This window comes from Physeter macrocephalus, chromosome 21 (assembly GCF_002837175.3).
Source record: "Physeter macrocephalus isolate SW-GA chromosome 21, ASM283717v5, whole genome shotgun sequence".
Taxonomy (NCBI): domain Eukaryota; kingdom Metazoa; phylum Chordata; class Mammalia; order Artiodactyla; family Physeteridae; genus Physeter; species Physeter macrocephalus.
Window position 1 is genome coordinate 31,147,382 of NC_041234.1, and position 24,407 is coordinate 31,171,788.

The window sequence follows — 24,407 nt, forward strand, 5'->3', positions numbered from 1 at the left end:
TCTTCTCTAAATGTTTGATAGAATTCACCTGTGAAGCCATCTGGTCCTGAACTTTTGTTTGTTGGAGATTTTTAATCACAGTTTCAATTTCATTACTTGTGATTGGTCTGTTCATATTTTCTATTTCTTCCTGGTTCAGACTTGGAAGGTTATACCTTTCTAAGAATTTGTCCATTTCTTACATGTAGTCGATTTTATTGGCATAGAGTTGCTTGTAGTAGTCTCTTAGGATGCTTCGTATTTCTGCGGTGCCTGTTGTAACTTCTCCGTTTTCATTTCTAATTTTATTGATTTGAGTCCTCTCCCTCTTTTTCTTGTTTGTTTGTTTTTTTGTGGTATGTGGGCCTCTCACTGTTGCGGCCTCTCCCATCGCGGAGCACAGGCCCTGGACGCACAGGCCCAGCGGCCATGGCTCACGGGTCCAGCCGCTCCGTGGCATGTGGGATCCTCCCAGACTGGGGCACGAACCCGTGTCCCCTGCATCGGCAGGCGGACTCCCAACCACTGCGCCACCAGGGAAGCCCCCTCTTTTTCTTGATGAGTCTGGCTAATGGTTTATCAATTTTCTTTAACTTCTCAAAGAACCAGCTTTTAGTTTTATTGATCTTTGCTATTGTTTAGTTCGATTTCATTTATTTCTGCTCTAATCTTTATGATTTCTTTCCTTCTGCTAAGTTTGGGTCTTGTTTGTTCTTCTTTCTGTAGTTCCTTTAGGTGTAAGGTTAGATTGTTTATTTGAGATTTTTCTTGTTTCTTGAGGTAGGCTTGTATATCTGATATGAGTATTGCTATTCCAGCTTTCTTTTGATTTCCATTTGCATGGAATATCTTTTTCCATCCCCTCACTTTCAGTCTGTATGTGTCCCTAAGTCTGAAGTGGGTCTCTTGTAGAGAGCATATAGATGGGTCTCGTTTTTGTATCCATACAGCAAGCCTGTGTCTTTTGGTTGGAACATTTAATCCATTCACGTTTAAGGTAATTATTGATATGTATGTTCCTATTACCATTTTCTTAATTGTTCTGGGTTTCTTTTTATAGGTCCTTTACTTCATTTAGTTGTTTTTCTGGGGTTTTATCGTGTTCCTTCATCTGGTACATAGCCCTCTGCCTTTTCATCTTGTCTGTCTTTCTGTGAATGTGGTTTTTGTTCCACAGGCTGTAGGATTGTAGTCTTCTCGCTTCTGCTGTCTGCCCTCTGGTGAATGAGGCTATCTAAGAGGCTTGTGCCAGTTTCCTGATGGGAGGGACTGGTTGAAATTCTTCTAGGTGTTTGTTAAACATTTCTTGCATGTTCTCGATCTTTGCCTCCATTCTTTTTCCGAGGTCCTGGATCATCTTTACTATCATTATTCTGAATTCTTTTTCTGGAAGGTTGCCTATCTCCACTTCATTTAGTTGTTTTTCTGGGGTTTTATCGTGTTCCTTCATCTGGTACATAGCCCTCTGCCTTTTCATCTTGTCTGTCTTTCTGTGAATGTGGTTTTTGTTCCACAGGCTGTAGGATTGTAGTCTTCTCGCTTCTGCTGTCTGCCCTCTGGTGAATGAGGCTATCTAAGAGGCTTGTGCCAGTTTCCTGAGGGCCAATGGAGGACTCTGGGAAGGCTCACGCTAAGGAGCACTTCCCAGAACTTCTGCTGCCAGTGTCCCCGTCCCCATAGTGAGCCACAGCCACTGCTCGCCTCTGCAGGAGTCCCTACAACATTAGGAGGTAGGTCTGGTTCAAGTCTCCCCTGTGGTCACTGCTCCCTCCCCTGGGTCCAGATATGCACACTACTTTTTGTGTGCCCTGTACGAGTGGAGTCTCTGTTTCCCCCAGTCCTGTCGAAGTCCTGCAATCAAATCCCACTAGCCTTCAAAGTCTGATTCTCTAAGAATTCCTCCTCCCGTTGCCGGACCTCCAGGTTGGGAACCTGACGTGGGGCTCAGAATCTTCACTCCAGTGGGTAGACTTCTGTGGTATAAGTGTTCTCCAGTCTGTGAGTCACCCACCCAGCAGTTATGGGATTTGATTTTACTGTGATTGGGCCCCTCCTACTGTCTCATTTTGGCTTCTCCTTCGTCTTTGGATGTGGGGTGTCTTTTTTGGTGAGTTCCAGTGTCTTCCTGTCGATGATTGTCCAGCAGCTAGTTGTGATTCTGGTGTTCTCGCCAGAGGGAGTGAGAGCACATCCTTCTTCTCCGCCATCTTGGTTCAGTTCTGGAGGTCAGAATTCCTAAATTCAATGTGTTGTTAGGGCTACATTTCTCCCGGAGGCTCTAGGGGAGAATCAGTTTCCTTGCTTTTTCTGGGTTCTAGTGGCCACCTATATCCCTTGGCTTGTGGCCCCTTCTTCTGTCTTCAAAGCCAGAAGCATAGCATCTTCTGATCTCTTTCTCTTTGCTCCTGTCATCACGTCACTTTTTCCTCCCTTACATCTTTATACATGATTTCTTACTTCTTTGAACAAATTTAATAGCTGTTTTTGAAACCGTACACCTCAGACTGGAACTCAAGTCCAGCTGAAACCCAGATTGGGACTTAAACCCACTGTCTTTTAATTGAAATCACACACCTGGTCTCAGGAGTTAATGCAGCTCTAGTTCTTTATGTCTCATCACAGAAAAAATACAGTGAGAGACAAAGTCATAGGTAAAAAGTAGATTTATTTAGAGAGATACACATTCCATAGACAGAATGCAGTCTGTCTCAAAAGGCGAGAGTGGCCCTGGGAGAAATACACTCCACAGAGTGTGGACCAGCTCAGAAGGTGAGAGGCCCTGAAATATGGGGTGGTTAGTTTTTATGGGCTGGGTAATTTTGTAGACTAATGAGTGGGAGGATTATTCCAACTATTTTGGAGAAGGGGCAAGGATTTCCAGGATTTGGGCTACCACCTACTTTTTGGCCTTCTATGTTTAGCCTCAGAACTGTCACGGTGCCTATGCGTGTGTCATTTAGCATATGCTAATATATTAAAATGAGCATATAATGAGGCTCAAGGTCTCTTGGAAGTTGAATCTTCTGCCATCTTGGACCTAGTTGGTTCTAACCAGTTTATGTCTTATCCTCAACTGGTATGTCATTCTTTTAAAGATTATACCCTGCCCCCTTCCTTCCTGTTTCACTTTGAAGTCTTTATCTGTTAGGTCCTACATTTGGGCCCTCTAACAGTTTCTGTTTCCTGTTCCTCCTGCTCCTGCCATGTATGGGTCACATTTTCTTGTTTCTTTGCATATTTCACTGAACATTTTAGATAATATATTATAGCAACTCTAGATACTGATCTGCCCATTTTTGTTTTCATTTGCTTGTTTATTTGTTTAGTGACTTGACTGGACTAATTTAGTCAAATCTATTTCCACCTGATGTCCTTCTTCAAAGGGTTCAGGCTTGGGCATGAGCACAGTCATCCTGGAATGACCTTGCTTTTATCCAGGCTCTCTTTGTTTCTTTCCCTCATCTCCTGGTTTAATTTCTGGCTGGTCTGCCTGGATTGATACCACACCTAGCTTAACCGGTACTAACTTTTTACAGTACCCTGGCACATAATTTTTTCCAGTTAACCAATTAAAGTCTTTTTAAATTTTTTTTATTTTTTTATTTTTATAATAACTTTATTTTTTTAACATCTTTATTGGAGTATAATTGCTTTACAATGGTGTGTTAGTTTCTGCTTTACAACAAAGTGAATCAGTTATACATATACATATGTTCAAACTCTAGAAATAATAAATGCTGGAGAGGGTGTGGAGAAAAGGGAACCCTCTTGCACTGCTGGTGGGAATGTAAATTGATACAGCCACTATGGAGAACAGTATGGAGGTTCCTTAAAAAACTACAAATAGAACTACCGTATGACCCAGCAATCCCACTACTGGGCATATGCCCTGAGAAAACCATAATTCAAAAAGAGTCATGTACCATAATGTTCATTGCAGCTCTATTTACAATAGCCAGGACTTGGAAGCAACCTAAGTGTCCATCAACAGATGAATGGATAAAGAAGATGTGGCACATATATACAATGGAATATTACTCAGCCATAAAAAGAAATGAAACTGAGTTATTTGTAGTGAGGTGGATGGACCTGGAGTCTGCCATACAGAGTGAAGTAAGTCAGAAGGAGAAAAACAAATACCAATTAAAGTCTTATTCAATTAAAGTCAGGCCCCTTATTCAATTAAAATATGGGGTAGTCTTTTTTTTAATCTTTTTTTTAAATTGAAGAATAGTTGATTTACAATGTTTCAGGTATAAGTATGGTGTAGTCTTTGAGAGCAGTCTTTGTGGCTTGCTCTGACCCTAGAAGGATTCTTCTTAGCTGTTTCTCTCTGTTTTGCTTGTTGCTATCTTGGAGATACCAGCAGCCTCTTAATTGCTCATAAAGCCCTTATTCTTTAACTTCTTGACTTTCTGTCCAAGTAAGTCAATCCCCTTAAGGAGAGCTATTAAACTCTCTGTTCTTTGTACTCCGCCTCAAGAGCTGGGGGTGGATCAGAAGCCCACTTCTCTTGGAGTGACTGACACTCCTCTTGTATGAGCAGGGTGCTGGGGAGGTTATATCCCTTGGTATTATCTGCTTGTCTTTCCCAGTGTAGAGCCCCCACTCTAACAATAAGCTGTGGAGTGGGCAATTGGGGCCCAGTATGCTTGGTCTGCCACACTGGGGTAAAGCTTCCACCCTAAGAATGGGGTCTGGGTGGTAGAAGAGAGCCCCAGACCTCTTAGTCATGCGTTCCCAGAATAGAGCTTCTGTAACATGGGGCTGGAGGAGATGAGACATGCTGGTAGTCTACCCCTCATGAGGAGAAACCACTGCCCTAGACTGGGAGCTGGAGGGAGAGAGAGCCCCATGTTCTTGGCCACACTGTCCTGGAGTAGAGCTTCTTTTTGTCACACTGAGCTGGGGTGCAGGGAGGGAGCAAGTCATGGCTCAAGTGCCAGACTCTTGGTGTTCTTACAGTGATTTATTTGAGTTTCTTGAACAAATGTTTCTCCATTTCCTGTATGCCCTTATTCAATTCCCAGAGACTTTATTTTTTTTATTTTTATTTTTTTGTGTGTGTTACGCGGGCCTCTCACTGTTGTGGCCTCGCCCGCTGCGGAGCACATGCTCCGGACTCGCAGGCCCAGCGGCCATGGCTCACGGGCCCAGGCGCTCCGCGGCACGTGGGATCCTCCCAGACCGGGGCACGAACCCGCGTTCCCTGCATCAGCAGGCGGACTCACAACCACTGCGCCACCAGGGAAGCCCTCCCAGAGACTTTAAAATGTTGTTTAAAAAATAATTTTCAGTAGTTAGGGTTGCTTTGTTGAGGATAAGGTCTACCAAGCTCCTAGTGCTACTATTCTGGAAGTGCTTCTCTATTTTTTTAAAAAGTGAAATATACCTAATAGAGAAGAACATGCATACAACATACATGAACAGTTTGACAAATTGTAAAATCAGTACAGTACCTGTGTGACTCACCAGGTTAAATAAGAGAATGTTATTAATTTCCCAGAAATCCCCTACATATTCCTCAAATTGCTTTTTCCATTTAACGAAATATTGTAGCTATTGTTCCTTGTCAAGCCATGAAGAATTTTTAAACCTTTTTAGTAAAATTATAACATACATTCACTCAGCATACAGAACGTCCTGTCCCAATTTTCCATTCTTTCCTTCAGATCTAGTCTTAGAAATGGAGTCATTGGGTCCAGGAAGGCATATATATTATTATACTGCCCCTGATAAATGTTGAATCAATTTGTGCCCCTATCAGCAGTGTATGAACGTGCCCATTTTCTTCCATCTTTAGTAACTCTGGGCATCATCCATAGTACTTACTATTTTGTGATCTTGGCCAACTCAGTTACCCTCTCTGCTGCAGTTCTCTTATATGTAAAATGGATTTTTAAAATAGTTCCTACCTCACAGAATCCTTTGGAGGACTAAATGAGTGCTTAGTTGGGCAATTGGCATAGAGAACTTACCACAGAAGTATTTGTCATGTTTACTTTTGGTCTTTACCAATGAGTTAAATGAAGAACAACGTTTTATTATTTATTTATTTGCATTGCTTTGAGTATTAGTGAGGTTGAGAATCTTTACATGTGCTTCATGGCTATTTGTATTTCCCATTTCGTGAACCACCTAATTATGTCCACTGCCCATTTTTCAGTTGGAGGTTGCTTGCCTTTTATACTTATTGAACTACAGGAGTTCTTTGTGTATTGACTACATTGTCCCTATACCTTTGATATACATTACTTTTTAATTTTTATTTATTTATTTAAATTTTTGGCCACACTGCATGGCATGCGGGATCTCCCCGACCAGGGATCGAACCCACGCCCACTGCAGTGGAAGCCAGAGTCTTAACCACTGGACTACCAGGGAAGTCCCTATATTACTTTTTTTAAAAAAAATTTATTTTAGCTGCATTGGGTCTTCGTTGCTGCACGCGGGCTTTCTCTAGTTGTGGCGAGCCGGGGCTACTCTTCATTGCAGTGCATGAGCTTCTCAGTGTGGTGGCTTCTCTTGTTGTGGAGCACAGGCTCTAGGCGCGCAGGCTTCAATCGTTGTGGCACACAGGCTCAATAGTTGTGGCTCGCATGCTCTAGAGCACAGGCTCAGTAGTTGTGGTGCACGGGCTTAGTTGCTCCGCGGCATGTGGGATCTTCCCAGACCAGGGCTCGACCCCGTGTCCCCTGCACTGGCAGGTGGATTCTTAACCACTGTGCCACCAGGGAAGTCCCCCTACATTACTTTTTTAAAACACAAATTTTGTCATGTCACATAACCTTCTCATGACTCTCTCATCACATGCAGCAGAAAGTCCTAAGCCTCGAATTCCTCGCTACCCACGACCAAGCCACTGCACATCACTCCAGCTTCACTTCCTGCCATCTTTTAGAAAGCTTTTTAAATCTTCAGCCCCTCTTAGAAGTGGTATCATGTACAACTAATCCCCTTCTGTCTTCTCAGCCACCCCTTCCCGCAGCCCTGTTTGTCTGCAGCCATAACCACACTCGTAACCATGGGTTTTTCCCATAATCCCATATGAGTACCTTGAAGGAAGGGCATGTAACCGAGTAGGTGCTCAATTAATGTTTATTCAATGAACAAAAGAATAAATGGTTGAATCTGCAAAACTTTCATATTCTTCCTTCATTGCATGGCAAGCAAATACTTTTCTCAATGTTTGTATAGAAAAAAATTCCTGATTTTGTTTTCAGAATGAAGGAAAGATAGGAAAAAATGTGTCTTTTCTCCCATTACATTTTCACCACGAAGTTTTGCATCAGGACTTGGCATGAGCTCTGTGGCACATGTCAGGAGTGAGTGAGAGACCAGGTGTGAACCAACCCAGAAGGCAAGACTCTCAGGGACCTCTGGCCCTAGCCTGTGTAAGCCTGTGTTGTGCACACTATCTCAGGTGGCTGCTTCAGGAAATAGGTATCACTTCAGCCATGGACAGTTCACCTCCCAGGCAATGTTCACATCATTAGTAATAAGATATAATATTGTGAACCCTCTGATATGATGTGATGAGAAGGGCACATCACCTTTGTGTCATTCTTGCCAGGAACCCATAACCTCAGCCTAATTGTGAGAACTCATCAGAGAAGCCCAAACTGAGGGACAGTCTACAAAATAACTGAACTGTACTTTTCAAAAATGGTAAGGTCATGAAAGACAAGGAAAGAACAGGAATTTTCACAGATTGGAGGAGACTTAAAAAGGCATTACCGGGGCTTCCCTGGTGGCGCAGTGGTTAAGAATCCTCCTGCCAATGCAGGGGACACCGGTTTGATCCCTGGCCCGGGAAGATCCCACATGCCGCGGTGCAACTAAGCCCGTGCGCCACAACTACTGAGCCTGCACTCCAGAGCCCACAAGCCACAACTACTGAGCCCGCGTGCCACAACTACTGAAGCCCACACACCAAGAGCCCGTGCTCCACAACAAGAGAAGCCTGCGCACCTCAACGAAGAGTAGCCCCCGCTCGCCACAACCAGAGAAAAGCCCGTGTGTAGCAACAAAGACCCAATGCAGCCAAAAATAAAATAAATAAAATATTTTTTTTAAAAAAAAGGCATTACTATTATATGCGAAGTATGATCCCAGATTGAATCCTGGAACAGAAAATTATCATTTAGTTAATTGTGTTGCATCAATGTTAATTCCCTGATTATGATAATTATACTATTGTTATATAAAATGTTTAGGGGGGGTCTGGATATACAGGGACTCTCTGTACTATTTTTTCAACATTTCTTTTAGTCTAAAAGTATTTCAAAATAAAAATTTAGTTTTTTTTGTTGTATATTTTGAAAACCAAAATGGCTTCTCCCTTGAGATACCAGGGCCCATCCCAGGATGCCCAGGGCTTGTAAGCCTCAAAACATGGCCACGAAATTGATTGAATATTGGGCTTCCTGTTTTCAAAAGCAACCTCTGACCCACCATACTATTCTACTTTCCAAACATTGTGACTGTGTCCCCGTTTCATTTAATTATATGTATAGCTTCACATTTAAAGGCTCTAGTATATTCATTCCACCCAAACCATGTGCTATAATTCATTTAGGCCATCCCCTTTTGTTGTTCATTTAAGTGGTCTTCAAGCTTTTGTTACAATAAATAATACTCTGATGAATCTCATATAAAATACTTTTGCACATCTTGGATGATTTCCTTGGGATGAATTTTTAGCAGATTTGTAGTACTCTTTCTTGTGACTATTTGTTTAAGTATCACTCTTCTACTTCACAAACTCTTAAGGTCCTACTCAGAGGAGTCTGTCTCATTAATCTTCTGAGGGCTTAGGACCTGGCTCTCACAACATATTTAAAGTTGGTAGGAACTATTTTTTTAAAAATCCGTTTTGAGTGTTATTGTTCCCCACTAGACTTGGAGCCTCTAGAGAGGAGGCCAGAGTATTTTATTAATACAGTTGACCCTTGAACAATGTAGGCGTTAGGGGCACCGACCCAGCGCAGTCTAAAATCCCTATATAGGTTTTTTTTTTTTGTCTGTGTTGGGTCTTTGTTGCTGCACACAGGCTTTCTCTAGTTGCGGCCAGTGGGGGCTACTCTTCGTTGCAGTGCGCGTGCTTCTCATTACGGTGGCTTCTCTTGTTGCAGGGCATGGGCTCTAGGCACGCAGGCTTCAGTAGTTGTGGCACGTGGGCTCTGTAGTTGTGGCTCGCGGGCTCTAGAGTGCAGGCTCAGCGGTGCTTGGGCTTAGTTGCTCCACGGCATGTGGGATCTTCCAGGACCAGGGCTTGAACCCGTGTCCCCTGCATTGGCAGGTGGATTCTTTTTTTTTTAATTTAATTTAATTTATTTTTTTATACAGCAAGTTCTTATTAGTTATCCATTTTATACATATTAGTGTCTATATGTCATTCCCAATCTCCAAATTCATCACACCACCCCCCCCCAGCTGGATTCTTAACCACTAGGCCACCAGGGAAGTCCCTAAAATCCCCGTATAATTTTACAGTCTGCTCTCCATGTTCTGCATCCTCGTATTCAACCAATCTTGCATCATGTAGTACTGTAGTAGGTTATTTAGTGAAAGATATCCACGTATAAGTGGACCCTCGCAGTTCAAACTCGTGTTATCTAAAGGTCAACTGTATTTGAATCTAGAGTTTGTCCACTATTAAATCTGTCATCTTGTAGGTACCACTTACATGTCTATTATTTATTATTGTACACAACTGGCACTCACAGATTTTTTTCTTTCTTTTTTAAAAAATAAATTTATTTAATTTTATTTAAATTAAATTTAATTTTATGCGTTGGGTCTTCGTTGCTGCATGCGGGCATTTCTCTGGTTGCGGCGAGTGGGGGGGTACTCTTCGTTGTGGTACGTGGGCTTCTCATTGTGGTGGCTTCTCTTGTTGGGAGCATGGGCTCTAGGTGAGCGGGCTCAGTAGTTGTGTCTCGAGGGCTCTAGAGCGCAGGCTCAGTAGCTGTGGCGCACAGGCTTAGTTGCTCCGCGGCATGTGGAATTCCCGGACCAGGGCTCGAGCCCGTGTCTCTTGCTTTGGCAGGCGGATTCTTAACCACTGCGCCACCAGGGAAGCCCAAATTTTTTTCTTAATGATTTATTTTACCTACATTTCCCACACCAGTAGGGCACAGTAACGTGCACACAGTAGGCGACCGATAAACGCCTACACGAAGGAGTGACGACTTAGCAAGAAGGAAGCCACCTTCTACCACGCCTACCTTCCCCAAGAACTACATTTCCCTGTACGCTTGGCGCCACGAGCTCTTGTGAAGTAAAAAGAGCGGCAGTTACTTCCTACTGCCCCTATCCGCCTTCACCAGGCGGTGCCACAGTGTTTCCTGGGAAATGTAGTTGTAGCGCTGGTGGTCAAGCCCCAGCAAAGCGAGCGCAAACTAAACTTCCCAGCAAGCAGCGCGCCGGCCTGGGAAGAGGGGAAGATGGCGGATGCTAAAGATGGTGTTTTGCGGCCTGCGGGAGCCTCCAGTGCCCCAATTTCATTCAGCTTCAGTCGCACGTCCGCCCGGAGACGTCTGGCGGGAGACGCGGCTCCGGAGAAGGATTTCTTGAAGACCGAGAAAGGGAGGGAGCTGCAGAGGTGAAGCGCTGGGTGTTTCATCCCTTGGAAAGCGGTGCGGTGGGTGCCTGCGGGAGGGTGGAATCTTGAGTTGATTGTATTGGTGGCAGTGGCCTGGGAAGTCTGAAGCACAGCCAGAGAAAATCCGTGGAGGTCAGAAGGCGAGAGTTAGTGGGGGAGGTGGGGAAATTGGACCTGTTGGCCGAGGGGGTTGAGAGGAGAGGATGTATTCCTGAGAGGGAGTGTCTTTAGGACTTGGGGACCCTGAGGAGCGTGCGTTCTGAAAGAAGGAAAGGAGGGGAGAATGACAGGACTCCTAATGTCCCAGGTGAAGCGATGGGGCTTCTCCCATACGAGGAGCAGGATGGAGTGGCAGATTCAGGTTGGGGGAGGCGATTGTCAGCTTAATTCGGAAAGGACAGTCTGAGGGAGGGACTTCCAGAAGAGGATCAACCATCCAGGAAGCTGGTGTGGAGCCTGGAGCTGGGGAGAGAGTCTGGGCTGAAGATGGTGATTTTTAGGTCATAGTGGCAGCCACGGAAGTGGGTCTTGGGATGAACAGAGGGTCCAGAACTGAGGACTGATTCCCCGAAGGCACTGACATTTAAGAGTTGGGGGTGGGGGAGAGAATCCAGAGAAAGCACCACCAGAGATATAACAGGAGAGCCAGACAGGAGAAGGGAGGGTGTAGTCAATGGGGCTGGGGGTGTGTTTGGCTCTTGTGTTTCTTCTGAATGAAGAGTTGTGTCTCAGAACTCACTGATTGTGCTACTCTCCCAACCTCACCCCTCTGTGTCCACATCAGTTTGCAGCCCTCAGAAGCCCTCAAGGAACTTGTCATCCCTTTGATTCAGAATGGCCATCTCAGGCAGCCACCGACCCAGGCCCCGGGGCCATCCACACATACTGAGGTCTTGGTGGATGGGATTCTGTCCCAGGCTGTGAAGGAGCTCATTGAGGGTGAGTGATCCCTCCTTTGCCTTGCTGTAGTGAAGGAAGAAGGGGAGGAAAACGGAAGGATAGGGTGGAACCTCATTGCTCCCTCCCATTCTTCTTTAGAATCCACGAAGTCTCTGGAGGAGAGAGAGAATGCGGGTGTCGACCCCATGTTCGCTATCCCCATGATCCAGAAAGGATGCACCCCCAACGGGGAAGGGGCAGACAGTGAACCCCGGGCTGACACAGTGAGCTGGCCCCTGGCCTCCCTCCTTCCCCAGTCTCTCACTGCCCTGTCTGCCAGGACTTGCGTCCCTGCACACAGCAGGCAGAGTCTGTGCGTGTACTAAAGACCTGCTGCCTTGCCCCGCCTCCTTCCATCCTTTTTGGAAGCATTAACAAATGAATCCAGATATTGAGGTGTGAAAAGATACTTGGATTCTGGGATTATCTGAACGAGATGAGCAAAGGGAACAGGAAATGTAAAGATCCTGAGGGTAGACTCTGCCTGGAGTGTTTGAGGAACATCAAGGAGACCAATGTAGCTGGAGTGGAATGAGTGACAGGGAAGGGTAGTAAGTGAGGTCAGAAGTGGGCCATGGTGAGGACTTTGGCTTTTACTCTGAGTGGGATGAGAGCCATGGGAGGGCTCTGAGCAGAGAAGGGACAAGACTTATGATTTGACAGGCTCTCTCTGGCTGCTATGAGCAGAACAGACTAGTAAGCAGAGGTGGAGGCAAGGAGAGCAGCAGTCCAGGCTAGAGGTGATGGAGACTCAGATCAGAGTGGTAGGAGTGAGGTCAGGAAGACAGGTAGTGTTTAGGAGAGGGAAGAGGAGGGTGAGTGCTCCTAATGGCAGCAACCACCCAGACAATGGCATGGTGGCAGAAAATCGGTGTGGTGTGTGTCCATCAGTGACAATCTGTGGTGTGTCTAGAGCGAATATAAAGAATTGAGGGAGTGATGATGGGAGGTGGTAACAGGAGAGGTGAGGGGTGTGTCCACAGAAGTAACCAAGTCTGTCTTTCATACCCATGGACTCTACTTTTCACCTCTTCGTTCACAATTTTTTGGCAATGCTTGTTTGGGTCCTAGTTCTCCTATAGCCCCAAACCAGAGAGACTCTTTCGACTGAACTGTTCTCATCAGCCTTCAGACATCCTCTGGTATCTTTCATCTTAAAAAGACCTTCACTTCACTCTCCATCCTGTTCCAGCTTTGGCCTCCTTTCTCTAATTTTCCCTCCTCTCAGAGCCTTCCGCATCTCAGTTGATCACAGTTCCATCCATCCTTCCTCTTCAGAATACATCCAGAATCTGACCACTTCTCACCATCACCACTACCACGTCTCTGGTCTGAGCCACCAGCATTTCTCATCTGGACTATTGCAGTAACTTCCTCACTGGTCCCCTTGTGGCTGCCACCCTATCATGGCTCCTGCCCAGCTCTCCTGATTAATTCCTTACCACCCCTCTTTGCCTCCACATCTGTTTCAGTCAGATTGACTTTCACAATGCTCTCCACACATAGCAGATCTTGTCCTGCCTCAGGGCCTTTGTTCTTACTGTTCTCTCTGGAGGACTCTTCTCTTATCTTCAGGGTTCCCTCTGTCTCTCCTTCTGGTCTCTGCTCAAATATCAACTCAGTGACACTCCTTTCTTCAGCCCTCTGCATCCCCTTAACCTGCTTTATTTTTCTTCATATGACTTATCACTACCTGGCATATCATGTTTAATGAATTTTATTTATTCTGTCTCCATAACTAGAATGTAAGCTACACAAAGGGCAGGAGTTTTTGTCTATTTTGTTCACTATTTTATCCCCAGCACCTAGAACAGTAGCTGGCACAGAATAGGTGCTTTATAAAGATTTGTCCAAGGACTGAACATGGAGGAATAAAGTGAGGGATGGCAAGAGGAAATAAAAATTCACCCTTGAGCTGACTGGAAAAGAAGTCTTGAGGGTCACCCAGTGGGTGATAGCTAGTACACTTCAGAGGGCCCACTGTAAGCCAAGGCTGACCGTCCTTCCTCTGCCTAAACCCATAGGTGCCGGAGGAGGCTGATTATGAGGCAGTCCCTGTAGAGGCCTATGGACTGGCCATGCTGCGGGGCATGGGCTGGAAACCTGGAGAGGGCATCGGCCGTACCTTCAATCAGTGAGTTTCTAGGGTAGGGGCAGGGGACAGCAGACGGGCCAGGGAACAGACCCCCATGGTTACCGCCCACCTAGAACCATCCAGGCAGGGAGAGGGCACATTACCACCCCACCCTATGTATTTCAGTAGCCCCTTCCACTACTCTTTAAGCCTCCTATTTGCCCTTTGAAACTCCATTAAGAGACCCTATTATGTAAAGATTGCCTCTCTGGGCGTCAGCTTCCTCATCTGAAAAACGGGGATAATAACAGTACTGACTTCCCAGGGCTGTTGTGAGAGTTAAGTGAAATGATACACATAAAGCACTTACAGTAGACCCTGGCCCCAGATAAGCATAGGCTAAACACTTGCTATTATCATGATCATACAGATTACAATCCATTCTCCACAGTTCCAAACTCTAAAGAATTCTGAAAACCAAACATTTTTTTTTTCATAAACTATTTGGCAGCCAAATGTGAACTGAATTGACATTGAGCTTTTTACAATCTGTTTCTCTTGCTTGGTATGAATAATCATGGTTTCCCCTGTAGAAAAATTAGTATATTTGGTTATTGGGATCTGCCTCATATCCCACTGCAAATACTGTGTCATAGATGTTATACACCGTAGGTTATTAGGTTGAACCAAATAAAATTGCCATTTCTGCAGGTCAGAAATAGTCCCTAATATGAGATTGGGAAGGATACTCTCAAACATATTGATAGGTTGGGATTTGGGTGGTGGTTGGGGGTAGGGGTGGGGAACGGAGCGCTGAAGACCGATGCATCCCCCCAACAAGCCCATATTCTGTGTTCCCTGCAGAGTGGTGAAGCCCTGTGTCAACTCACTGAGGCCCAAGGGGTTAGGGCTGGGCGCCAACCTGACTGAGGTCCAGGCCCTGGCCCCCAACGGCCCCCACCACCTGCTGAGGCCAGATGAGGAGCAAGAGGAGGATAAGGAAGACCAGCCTCAAGGACTGGTGCCTGGAGGAGCTGTGGTGGTTCTTTCTGGCCCTCACCGAGGCCTCTATGGGAAGGTAAGGAACCAAGATGTGCCTGGAGCCCAAGACAGGTAGCAGGGAAAATTGACATGAGGGTCAGAGGGCGGCAGAATTGGGTTTGGGGTATAAAGGCTGGAAGTCCTTATCTTTCAGGACTGCCTGGCCTGCCGCCTCATTCAGTGACTCAGGACTACTCACTGGGCCTTTCTGAGCCTCAGTTTTCAACTAAAAGGGAGAGAATGCCATATGCCACAAGTCCCTTAGGATTACATAAAGTGTATCCAAGCCCCACAGTCTGCTGGGAGAGGCACAGGGGTCAGGCCTATTAGAGGTAAGGGTGGACAGTGTGGTCCTAGGAACGTGGGTCAGGTCCACTCACTTCTTCCCCCCAACACTTTAGGTGGAAGGCCTCGATCCTGACAATGCTCGGGCCATGGTCCGTCTGGCTGTGGGGAGCCGCATGGTGACTGTTAGTGAGTACTGCCTGCGGCCTGTCTCCCAGCAGGAGTTTGACAAGAACTCCTTGGATCGGAGTGAGTGAGCCTCTTAACCTAGCTGGGGGAGTTGGAGAAGTATTCCTGGGGCGGGGGGTTAAATCTGCAGAGGGGCAGGACAGTGGTCTGCCTGGCAAGGGTGACTTCTGGTCAGAGTTAAGAGGTGAGAATGAACATAGTGGTTTATTCAGTTTGATTGAAGAGAGGTTGATCTAGTACCCTTGGGTCTTTAGCCTCTTTCTGAGGAGGAAGGAACAACCGTGGAAACCTGTTCCTACCCTTGGGATGTCTTTGTCTCTTTGGGGTGGTGAACCTCTCTTTTGCTAGGGACTGAGAGCAGCTAGGACTAGGGCATGATGGGGAAAAAGGCATTCTAGGCACGTCAGTAGGATGGATCAGTTTGGCACGTGGGAGATGGGAGCCAACAGCCCTCCAGGAGTCCCTGAGCCCGCCCTAGGCAGCTGACTCAGGTAAGCGCTGACAGGACGGGCTAGGGTGGTTGAGCAAGGCTTCCTGAAGGAGACCGAGACAGTTGAAAGGAAGGAGAGAGCATTCTAATAGCCCAGGCAAAGGCTTGATGGTGAGACAGGCACTTTGGCAGATGGGAGGTGGCCTGAGGCTGAGGTGTGGCCTGGAAGGGAAGAGAGGGAGACATTGAGGTTGTTTCCTGGTTCTCCCCACACCCCCTTGAACAGGCCAGGTGAGCAAAACTTCCCCAAGGCAACAGAATGAAACAACCTCGTCATGGAAGGCCCTTCAGGATCAGGACCTCCACGTCCGGCAGGAGGACTCAGCGAGGAAGCGGAAACACCATCCAGACCGGTGGGACCCTGAGCATCTCAGATGGGGGTAGGGGACAGGGCTGTGGGGAGGCTCCAGCAGTCAGAGAAGGCTTCTAGGGCAAGGCACGTGCCTAGAAGGAACTAGGAATGGCATCATGAGGGGGTTTTAAGACATCGGCGAAGGTGGGATGACCAGAATGTGCCTCTGATAAAGAACTAAGCCTGGTGTTGGCCCCGCTCCACAGACAGGATGGGCCTGCAGCCAAGAGTGAGAAAGCAGCTCCCAGGAGTCAGCACTGGCTGCACAGGGACCTGCGTGTGCGGTTTGTGGACAAGCTGCACAAGGGTGGCCAGTATTACAACACCAAGGTAGGAGCCCCACACTTGGGTCTGCTTCCTCCCCAGGGACTGGGCCCACTTAGCTCTCCAACATTCTCATATCCCCTGACCCTTTCCCCAGATGACAATCGAAGATGTCCTGAACCCAGGTACCTGTGTGTGTCGGACAGATGAAGGCCAAGTCCTGGAAGGTGAGTCTGAGGGATGGCCATTGGGTCGTTATCATCCTGGAGGCTGATTGAGAGGGCTGTCTTGGGCCAAGAGCCTGGCCCAGGCAAAGGCGGGAGGTTGGACAGAGTTAGGTTTTTTGCAAGGCCCAGCATCCTCTAACAGATCATTAGACGCTTCCATGATGGTGAATATCTGAGCCCCACTTTTCTCTTCTGCAAAATTAGCATGGAGATAACCTAAACCTATTTCTCCCTCTTATAACTGGTACCTTGTAGGGATGTGTGTAAGCTCCCCATGCAAGGCAGGACATACAACGTGCCCGCAATAAATGGTGTCTGTTATCACCCCCACCCATCATCATCATACATAAAAGCTCCCTTTATTACAGCTATTGCCAGGAACCGCTCCTTAGGTTTCCTCCTCTGTGAAATGGATGTGGGGGACTCACATCTGTCAGCAGGCACAGAGTGGCACCAGGGAATACAGGAAAAGCCCTTCTGACAGGACCCCGACTGGGCTGGCCCTTGCTGCGGGCCTCACTCCCCTCTCCTTGTCCACAGGCCTGAGGGAAGACATGCTGGAGACCCTGGTCCCCAAGGTCCAGGGCGACTGGGTGATGGTGGTGCTGGGGCCATGGACTGGAAGGGTGAGTCCAAGACCTGGAAATGGGTACAGGAGCGCTCAGGGAATGTCCCTGAGTCTGGGTTGGCCTTGCTGACTCCACCCGCTCCTACTCTAGGTGGGCCGTCTGCTGGACCGGGACAGAGAGCAGAGCCGGGCTCTTGTGCAGCTGCAGAGAGCGAATCGGGTGGTGGAGCTTCACTATGATGCCATCTGCCAGTACGTGGGCCCCAGCGACTCAGAGGACTGACCTGTGGACACACTCCCATCCCCCAGGTTGTTACCAATCCCGTACAGTGTGAAAAGCCTGCCTTCACAAAGGTGGGGGCGGGTCATGGTTCCGCCCTCCACTTGCAGTGCAGCCCTGGGACAGGATGGACCAGAAGGGAGGCTAGAAACAAACCCAGTATTTACCAGAACTTAGTATATAATAAAAACCAGTTCAAATGCTTTGTAACACGAAGAGATCATAAATGGTGTGCTGAGCTGTGCGTGGAGATGGGAGCCATGCTGACTGAGGTGGGAACCAGTCCTTTTTTCAGCCCCACCGCCCAGCTTGGGCTGCTCACCAAGTGGAAGGATCCATCCGCTCCCGAGCTCACTATCGGAGTCCAGAAGCTATGAACACTGTCCCCGAGCAGAGACTAGGGATTCTGGAACACCACATCTCTGGACAACTTTCTGAGCAAGAATCTAGCAGGCTCTGCTTTTACTTTTGGTCCAGAGCAGATGCCCAGATGATATCTTGAGCCTGTGACAGGAGTCAAGTGGAAGGGAGGCTTCTCCCCACCAATGGGACATGTTAGCACTACTTTCCAGAGGAGCCAGTTAGTCTCGGGGCCCCCGTTTTAGTCCCAAAACTTTGAAGGTGAAAAAGTTTTGTCTATCTCGGGTAGAATTTCTCTGGTTGCTCCAGGTAAGTGGGTTCTCAAAAAGGTTATCCTTTTTCCATTAAAGGGTTCCAGAGAATCCTTTTTCCTGTTTAATGGCCTAAGATACAGAATCAACAAGGGAAGAAAAAAAAATCAGGGGAAGTCAGAACTTTAGGCACAAGTGTTTCTAAATCATCCCCAGTCACTAAGTCATTGATGTAATTAATGGTATTTGAGTTAGATCTAGGCTTCTGGTATAAACTCCTGATGCTTCAGAACACGGCACAGCTGTGGAGAATTTAAACACTTCCCCCCTCAAGCAGGATAATAAAGGTGAGCTTCTGTCCTTGCCAAGCAGAGGCAGACTACCCTTTTGAGCCAAAATGAGCAGGTATAGAAAGACAGTGAGTTGGCCAGATCAGTGTGCCCAGTAAGGCAAGGGATGATTAGAAAACCTTCCAGTATAGTAACCCCAATATGAGGGACACTTACACAGACCGATTTACTTTTTTTTTTTTATTATTATCCCTGCTTAATTCCAGAACTCTGTTTTCAAGATTAGCCAAACAGGGTTGTTAAGGCAGATACCAGAGAACAAATCCCCACCCCCAGTTGCTCGTTCTCGAGTCATCATCGTGATTGCACACGCTGCCCTGGAATTCCAGGCTGAGTTGTATTTTTAATCTTGGGAAGGGTTAGGGGACTTCCCTGGTGGTCCAGTGGGTAGGACTCCACGCTCCCAGTGCAGGGGGCCCGCGTTGGATCCCTGGTTGGGGAACTAGATCCCACATGAGTGCCGCAACTAAGAAGCCCATGTGCCACAACTAAAAGATCCCACGTGGGGCTTCCCTGGTGGTGCAGTGGTTAAGAATCCGCTTGCCAATGCAGGGGACACGGGTTCAAGCCCTGCTCCGGGAAGATCCCACATGCCGTGGAGCAACTAAGCCTGTGTGCCACAACTACTGAGCCTGCGCTCTAGAGCCCGCGAGCCACAACTACTGAAGCCCGCGCGCCTAGAGCCCGTGCTCTGCAACAAGAGAAGCCACCCAGTGAGAAGCCCACACACCGCAACGAAGAGTAGCCCCCACTCGCCGCAACTAGAGAAAAGTCCGCACGCAGCAACAAAGACCTAACGCAGCCAAAAATAAAAATAAATAAGTAAATTTATTAAAAAAGATCCCACGTGCTGCAACTAAAGACCTGGCGTGAGCCAAAAATAAATAAAATATTTTTTAAAAATTAAAAAAAATAAAATATTTTTTAAAAATCTTGGGAAGGGTTGGGAGTTATAGAGGTTCCCAATTTGGCATGCCCAGAAATCAGTTTCCTATGCTGTTATGTGCTTCACCCAGTCAAGAAGGCCGCCTCCTTTCTCCAAATCATAATAAATCCATCTTGGTAATACCCTTGAGAAGGACAGAAAGCTCCTCGAGGAATGGCCCTGGTCCCATGTGTCTGCCCTGCAACATGGCATAACCTGGCAGTTTCAGACAAATCCCTCCATCTCCTCTGTGCGCCATGACACTTAAAACAGATCTTTCATCAGATCTGATTTCCTGGAGTTAACGTTTCTCCGGAGCCTGCCTTTGGAAATGGGGCCTGAAGTTCTTGAATACAGCCCTGTGTCCAGAAGGCCTAGCCCTTGTCAGAGCGCCTGGTCCCCCCGGGGCAGATCATCAGGGCTTTACATGCTTCCCCTGAGAGGATCCCTCCTGATCCCTCAGTTTGAGGACAGGGCTCCGTACATTCTGGGAAGCATAGAGACTATCAGGAAGCTTTCCCAATCTGCCCCTTGTTCATTGTGTACAAATACCGTTTTGAGTCTGTGCAGTTTTCTCGGCTGCTGTGCTTGCTGGTGTTGCCCCTTAGGCAGTGGTTACTGCAACGACAGCTTCTGTAAGCCCATGAACTCTCCACAGACCACTCACAAACCGGGGACCATGACCCATACAATTTGTCCAGACTGGCTTCTTCCACATCACAAGGTCTGAGCAAGATGTGGGTGAAAAAGCATCAGCCTCTTCTGCCAAGTCTCCAGAAGTTTCCCTGGCAGGGTGCAACCTCTGTTAAAAAACTGTCCAGACACTGAACCAGGAATGTGTGGCAGCAGACTCAAGAAGCAGCTTCTCTGCCTTTTGAGAGAGAAGTGAATTATTTGGGTGATTGGGACTACTGCGTGGGGCTGAGCTTGGTGGCAGAAATATACAGGTAGGCCCTTCGTTTCTGACGTTGCTTCCTCAGCCGGGGGATGCTCCCCTCCACTCCCACACTGGGGCCTCTTAATCTCCATGTTTGTAGCATCAAGCAGAGAAAGTATCCAACAACTTGGAAAGCTACGTCCTCACCAGGTTACCCCTATTGCTCCAATTCATTCATCAGACATCTGTTGAACCCCTACTGTATGCCAGATACTATTCTGCATGCTAGGGATACAGTAAAGGGTAAATCATTCATTCAACAAGTATTGAGTCTCCATTCTACGCCAGACACGATTCTAGCTACTGAAGATTTAAAAAACACCATGGGGCTTCCCTGGTGGCGCAGTGGTTGAGAATCCGCCTGCCGATGCAGGGCACACGGGTTTGTGCCCCGGTCCGGGAAGATCCCACATGCCGCGGAGCGGCTGGGCCTGTGAGCCATGGCCGCTGAGCCTGCGCGTCTGGAGCCTGTGCTCCGCAACGGGAGAGGCCACAGCAGTGAGAGGCCCGCGTACCGCAAAAATAAATAAAAATAAATTAATAAAAAACACCATGAACAAAACAAAGGTCCTTGTCCTTGTGGAGCTGACATTCCAGTGGGGCTGAGAGGCAATAAACATAAGAAGTAAATTATCCAGTATGTTAGAAGATACTAACAGCCATGGGGCGGTGGGGGGGAGCGGGGAGAAAGTACAGCAGGGTAAAGGGGATCCAGAGTGGGCAGTATTCATAGGATGGCCAGGGAAGGCTTTACTACAAAGGTGACATTTGAGCAAATATATGAAGAAGTGAGGGAGAGTCATGCAGCTATCTGGAGAGTGGTCTGAGTCAGGAAACAGAACGTGCAAAGGCCCTGTGGTGGCATCATTGCTGGTGTGTTTGAGGAATAGTGAGGCCAGTGTGGCTGCAGGGGAGTAAATGAGGGAGAGGGGACGTAGGAGGTCAGGTCCGAGAGGTACTATGGTGCTTTGAGGGCCACATGCAATGTTCTGACTGAGGTGACGATCATAAGTCTCCATGCAGAGACTGCCTGCTGATGCCACCCCCACCCCCACAGCCACATTAAATACAGCTGCCCCTCAAGTGCTTTGGTCAGTCTGGCTGATTTCCACTGTCGGGAACTGACTCTCCCACTGGCTGCCCAGTGGGGCTGCTGGAACTTCCTGGAAGGCTTACTTCTCTGTCAGTGCCAGTGGGGTACTTTGAGGCATTGCCTCAAACTTGGGAAGCAACTTCCTTCCCAGGCCTCGGAGGAATCCTCAGCACCTGACTTCCACCACCACCCCATCTTTAACCGCTTTTCTGGAAGAGTTATTGTCTGAAAACAGACACCACCAGCTAAAGAGGAGAGGCACTAAATGTACCTGTTTCCCCACAGCATCTCAAAAGAGGACTAAATGGCACAACGTTGCTCACTAATCTTTTGGTAGTACTGATTTTCCTTATAACCTCATCCCATCCTTGTCTTCAAAAGTGCTTTAAGTCCTTGGGGAATTGCAAATTAAAAACAACAATGAAAAAAAAATAAAACAACAATGAGCTACCACTACACACCTATGAGAATGGCAAAAATCCAACACACTGACAATACCAAATACTGGTGAGGATGTGGAACAGGAACTTTCATTCATTGCTGGTAGGAATGCAAAATGGTACAGCCACTCTGGAAGACCGTCTGGCCATTTCTTAAAAAACTAAACATACTCTTACCATATGATCCAGCCATCACACTCCTTGATATTTACCCAAAGGAGCTGAAAACATATCCACACAAAAACGTGCACATGGATATTTATAGCAGCTTTATTCATAAGTGCCAAAACTTGGAAGCAACCACAATTGTCCTTCAGTAGGTGAATGGATAAATGAACTGTGGTACATCCAGACAATAGAATATTATTCAGTGCTAAAAAGAAATGAGCTATATAGCCATGAAAGGAAACTTAAATGCATATTACTAAGTGAAAGAAATCAATCTGAAAACGCTACATACTGAATGTTTCCAACAATATGACATTCTGGAAAGGTCAATACTATGGAGACAGTAAAAAGTGGTTTCCAGGAGTTAGAGAGTAAGGGAGGGATGAATAGGCAGAGCACAGAGGATTTTACAGCAATGAAACTACTTTGTATGCTACTCTAATGGTCGATATGTGTCATACATTTGTGAAAACCCACAGAAAGTGCAACACAAAGCGTGAACCCTAATGTAAACTAGAGACTTTTGGTGACAGTGATGTACTATTGTCAATAAATGTAGGTTCATTGATTGTAATAAATGTACCACCGTGGTGCGAGATGTCAATAGTGGGGGAAGATGTGCATGGAGGTAGGGGCAGGGGTGTATTTTCTACTCAGTTTTGCTATGAATCTAAAACTGCTCTAAAAAAATAAAGCTGATTCTTTTAAAAAAGCACTTTAAGAATCTTTATGAAAATTAGAGATACACCACCCCTTTTGTCTTTGCCATATCCTATTAATAAACTGTTTTCAAAAAGCAGTTCTTATATATTCTAGATACAGATACTTTATCAGATACATGCTTTGCAAGTATTTTCTCCCAGACTGTGGCTTGTCTTTTCATTCTCTTAATGTCTTTTGAAAAGCAGAAATGTTCAATTTTGATGAAGTCAAATTTATCAATTTGTTCCTTCTGGATTGTCCTTTTGATGTAATATCTAAGAAATCTTCGCCTAATCCAATATCACAAAGGTTTTCTAGAAGTTTTGTAGTTTTAGATTATATGTTTAGGTTTTTAATCCACTTTGAATTAATTTTTGTGTATGGTGGGAGGTATGGATCCAGGCTCATTCTTTTGGGTATGGATATCCAACTGTTCCAGCACCATTTGTTGAAAAGACTACCCTTCCTCCACTGCGTTGCTTTCTGCTTTTTCAAAAATCAGTTATCCACCACAAAGGAAAGAAAAAGATCAGTTGTCCACATATTTTTGGATTGATTTCTGGACTCTGTTTTGTTCTATTGATATATTTGTCTATCTGTATGCCAGTATCATGCTGTATTGATAACTATAGTTTTATAATGATTCTTTTTTAAAAATTAATTTATTTATTTTCCGCTGCTTTGGGTCTTCGTTGCTGCGCGCGGGCTTTCTCTAGTTGCGGAGAGTGGGGGCTACTCTTCACTGCAGTGCACGGGCTTCTCATCGTGGTGGCTTCCCTTGTTGCAAAGCACGGGCTCTAGGCATGCGGGCTCAGTAGTTGTGGCTAGTGTGCTCTAGAGCGCAGGCTCAGTAGTTGTGGTGCACGGGCTTAGTTGCTCTGTGGCATGTGGGATCTTCCTGGACCAGGGCTTGAACCTGTGTCTCCTGCATTGGCAGGTGGATTCGTAACCACTGCACCACCAGGGGAGTCCTATAATGATTCTTGAAATCAGGTAGGATTAGCCCTGCAACTTTGTTATTCTTTTGCAGAGTTGCTTTGGCTATTCTAGGTCTTTTACATTTCCATATGAATTTTAGAATCTTTTTGTCAATTTCTACTACAAGAGAGCCTACTGGGATTGAATCAAATCTATAGATCAATTTGGGAAGAATTAACATGTTAATAATATTTAACCTTCCAACCCATGACCAAGGTCCATTTATACATGTCTTCTTTAATTTGTCTCAGCAGTTTTTGTAGGCTTCGGTGTATAAGTTTTGTACTGAAGAAAAAAAGGATAAATCTTTTGTCAGATTTATCCCTAAGTATTTCATATTTCTTGATATTATTGTACATATTATTTTTTGAATTTTTGAATTTTATTTTTTTATACAACAGGTACTCATGAGTCATCAATTTTATACATATCACTGTATACACGTCAATCCTAATCGCCCAATTCAGCACACCACCATCCCCACCACCCCCTGCGGCTTTCCCACCTTGGTGTCCATATGTTTGTTCTCTACATCTGTGTCTCAACTTCTGCCCTGAAAACCGGTTCATCTCTACCATTTTTCTAGGTTCCACATATATGCATTAATATACGATATTTGTTTTGCACTTTCTGACTTACTTAACTCTGTATGAAAGTCTCTAGATCCATCCATGTCTCAACAAATGACTCAATTTCATTCCTTTTTATGGCTGAGTAATATTCCATTGTGTATGTGTACCACATCTTCTTTATCCATTCGTCTGTCGATGGGCATTTAGGTTGCTTCCATGACCTGGCTAGTGTAAATAGTGCTGCAATGAACATTGGGATGCATGTGTCTTTTTGAATTGTGGTTTTCTCTGGGTATATGCCCAGTAGTGGGATTGCTGGATCCTATGGTAATTCTAT

At 46.2% G+C, this 24,407-nt stretch overlaps 1 protein-coding gene across 3 annotated transcripts in view; it reads left to right on the forward strand.

Annotated features, from left to right (window-relative positions):
- The window catches only part of GPKOW (G-patch domain and KOW motifs), a 51,757-nt gene that overhangs the window by 5,998 nt on the left and 21,352 nt on the right, over positions 1–24,407 (forward strand). The window contains exons 2-13 of one of the 3 annotated variants that reach the window (XM_028482709.2): positions 10,112–10,585; positions 11,370–11,524; positions 11,624–11,748; positions 13,549–13,658; positions 14,463–14,676; positions 15,041–15,173; positions 15,830–15,956; positions 16,162–16,285; positions 16,377–16,446; positions 16,987–17,072; positions 17,166–17,323; positions 18,808–19,125. In XM_028482709.2, the coding sequence (XP_028338510.1) occupies positions 10,428–10,585; positions 11,370–11,524; positions 11,624–11,748; positions 13,549–13,658; positions 14,463–14,676; positions 15,041–15,173; positions 15,830–15,956; positions 16,162–16,285; positions 16,377–16,446; positions 16,987–17,072; positions 17,166–17,297 (1,434 nt within the window). In that variant the 5' untranslated portion in view covers positions 10,112–10,427 and the 3' untranslated portion in view covers positions 17,298–17,323; positions 18,808–19,125. Of the gene's footprint in view, positions 1–10,111; positions 10,586–11,369; positions 11,525–11,623; positions 11,749–13,548; positions 13,659–14,462; positions 14,677–15,040; positions 15,174–15,829; positions 15,957–16,161; positions 16,286–16,376; positions 16,447–16,986; positions 17,073–17,165; positions 17,495–18,807; positions 19,126–24,407 lie in introns of those variants that run through there. The other 2 variants (XM_055081773.1, XM_007120932.4) reach the window with 2 other exon arrangements.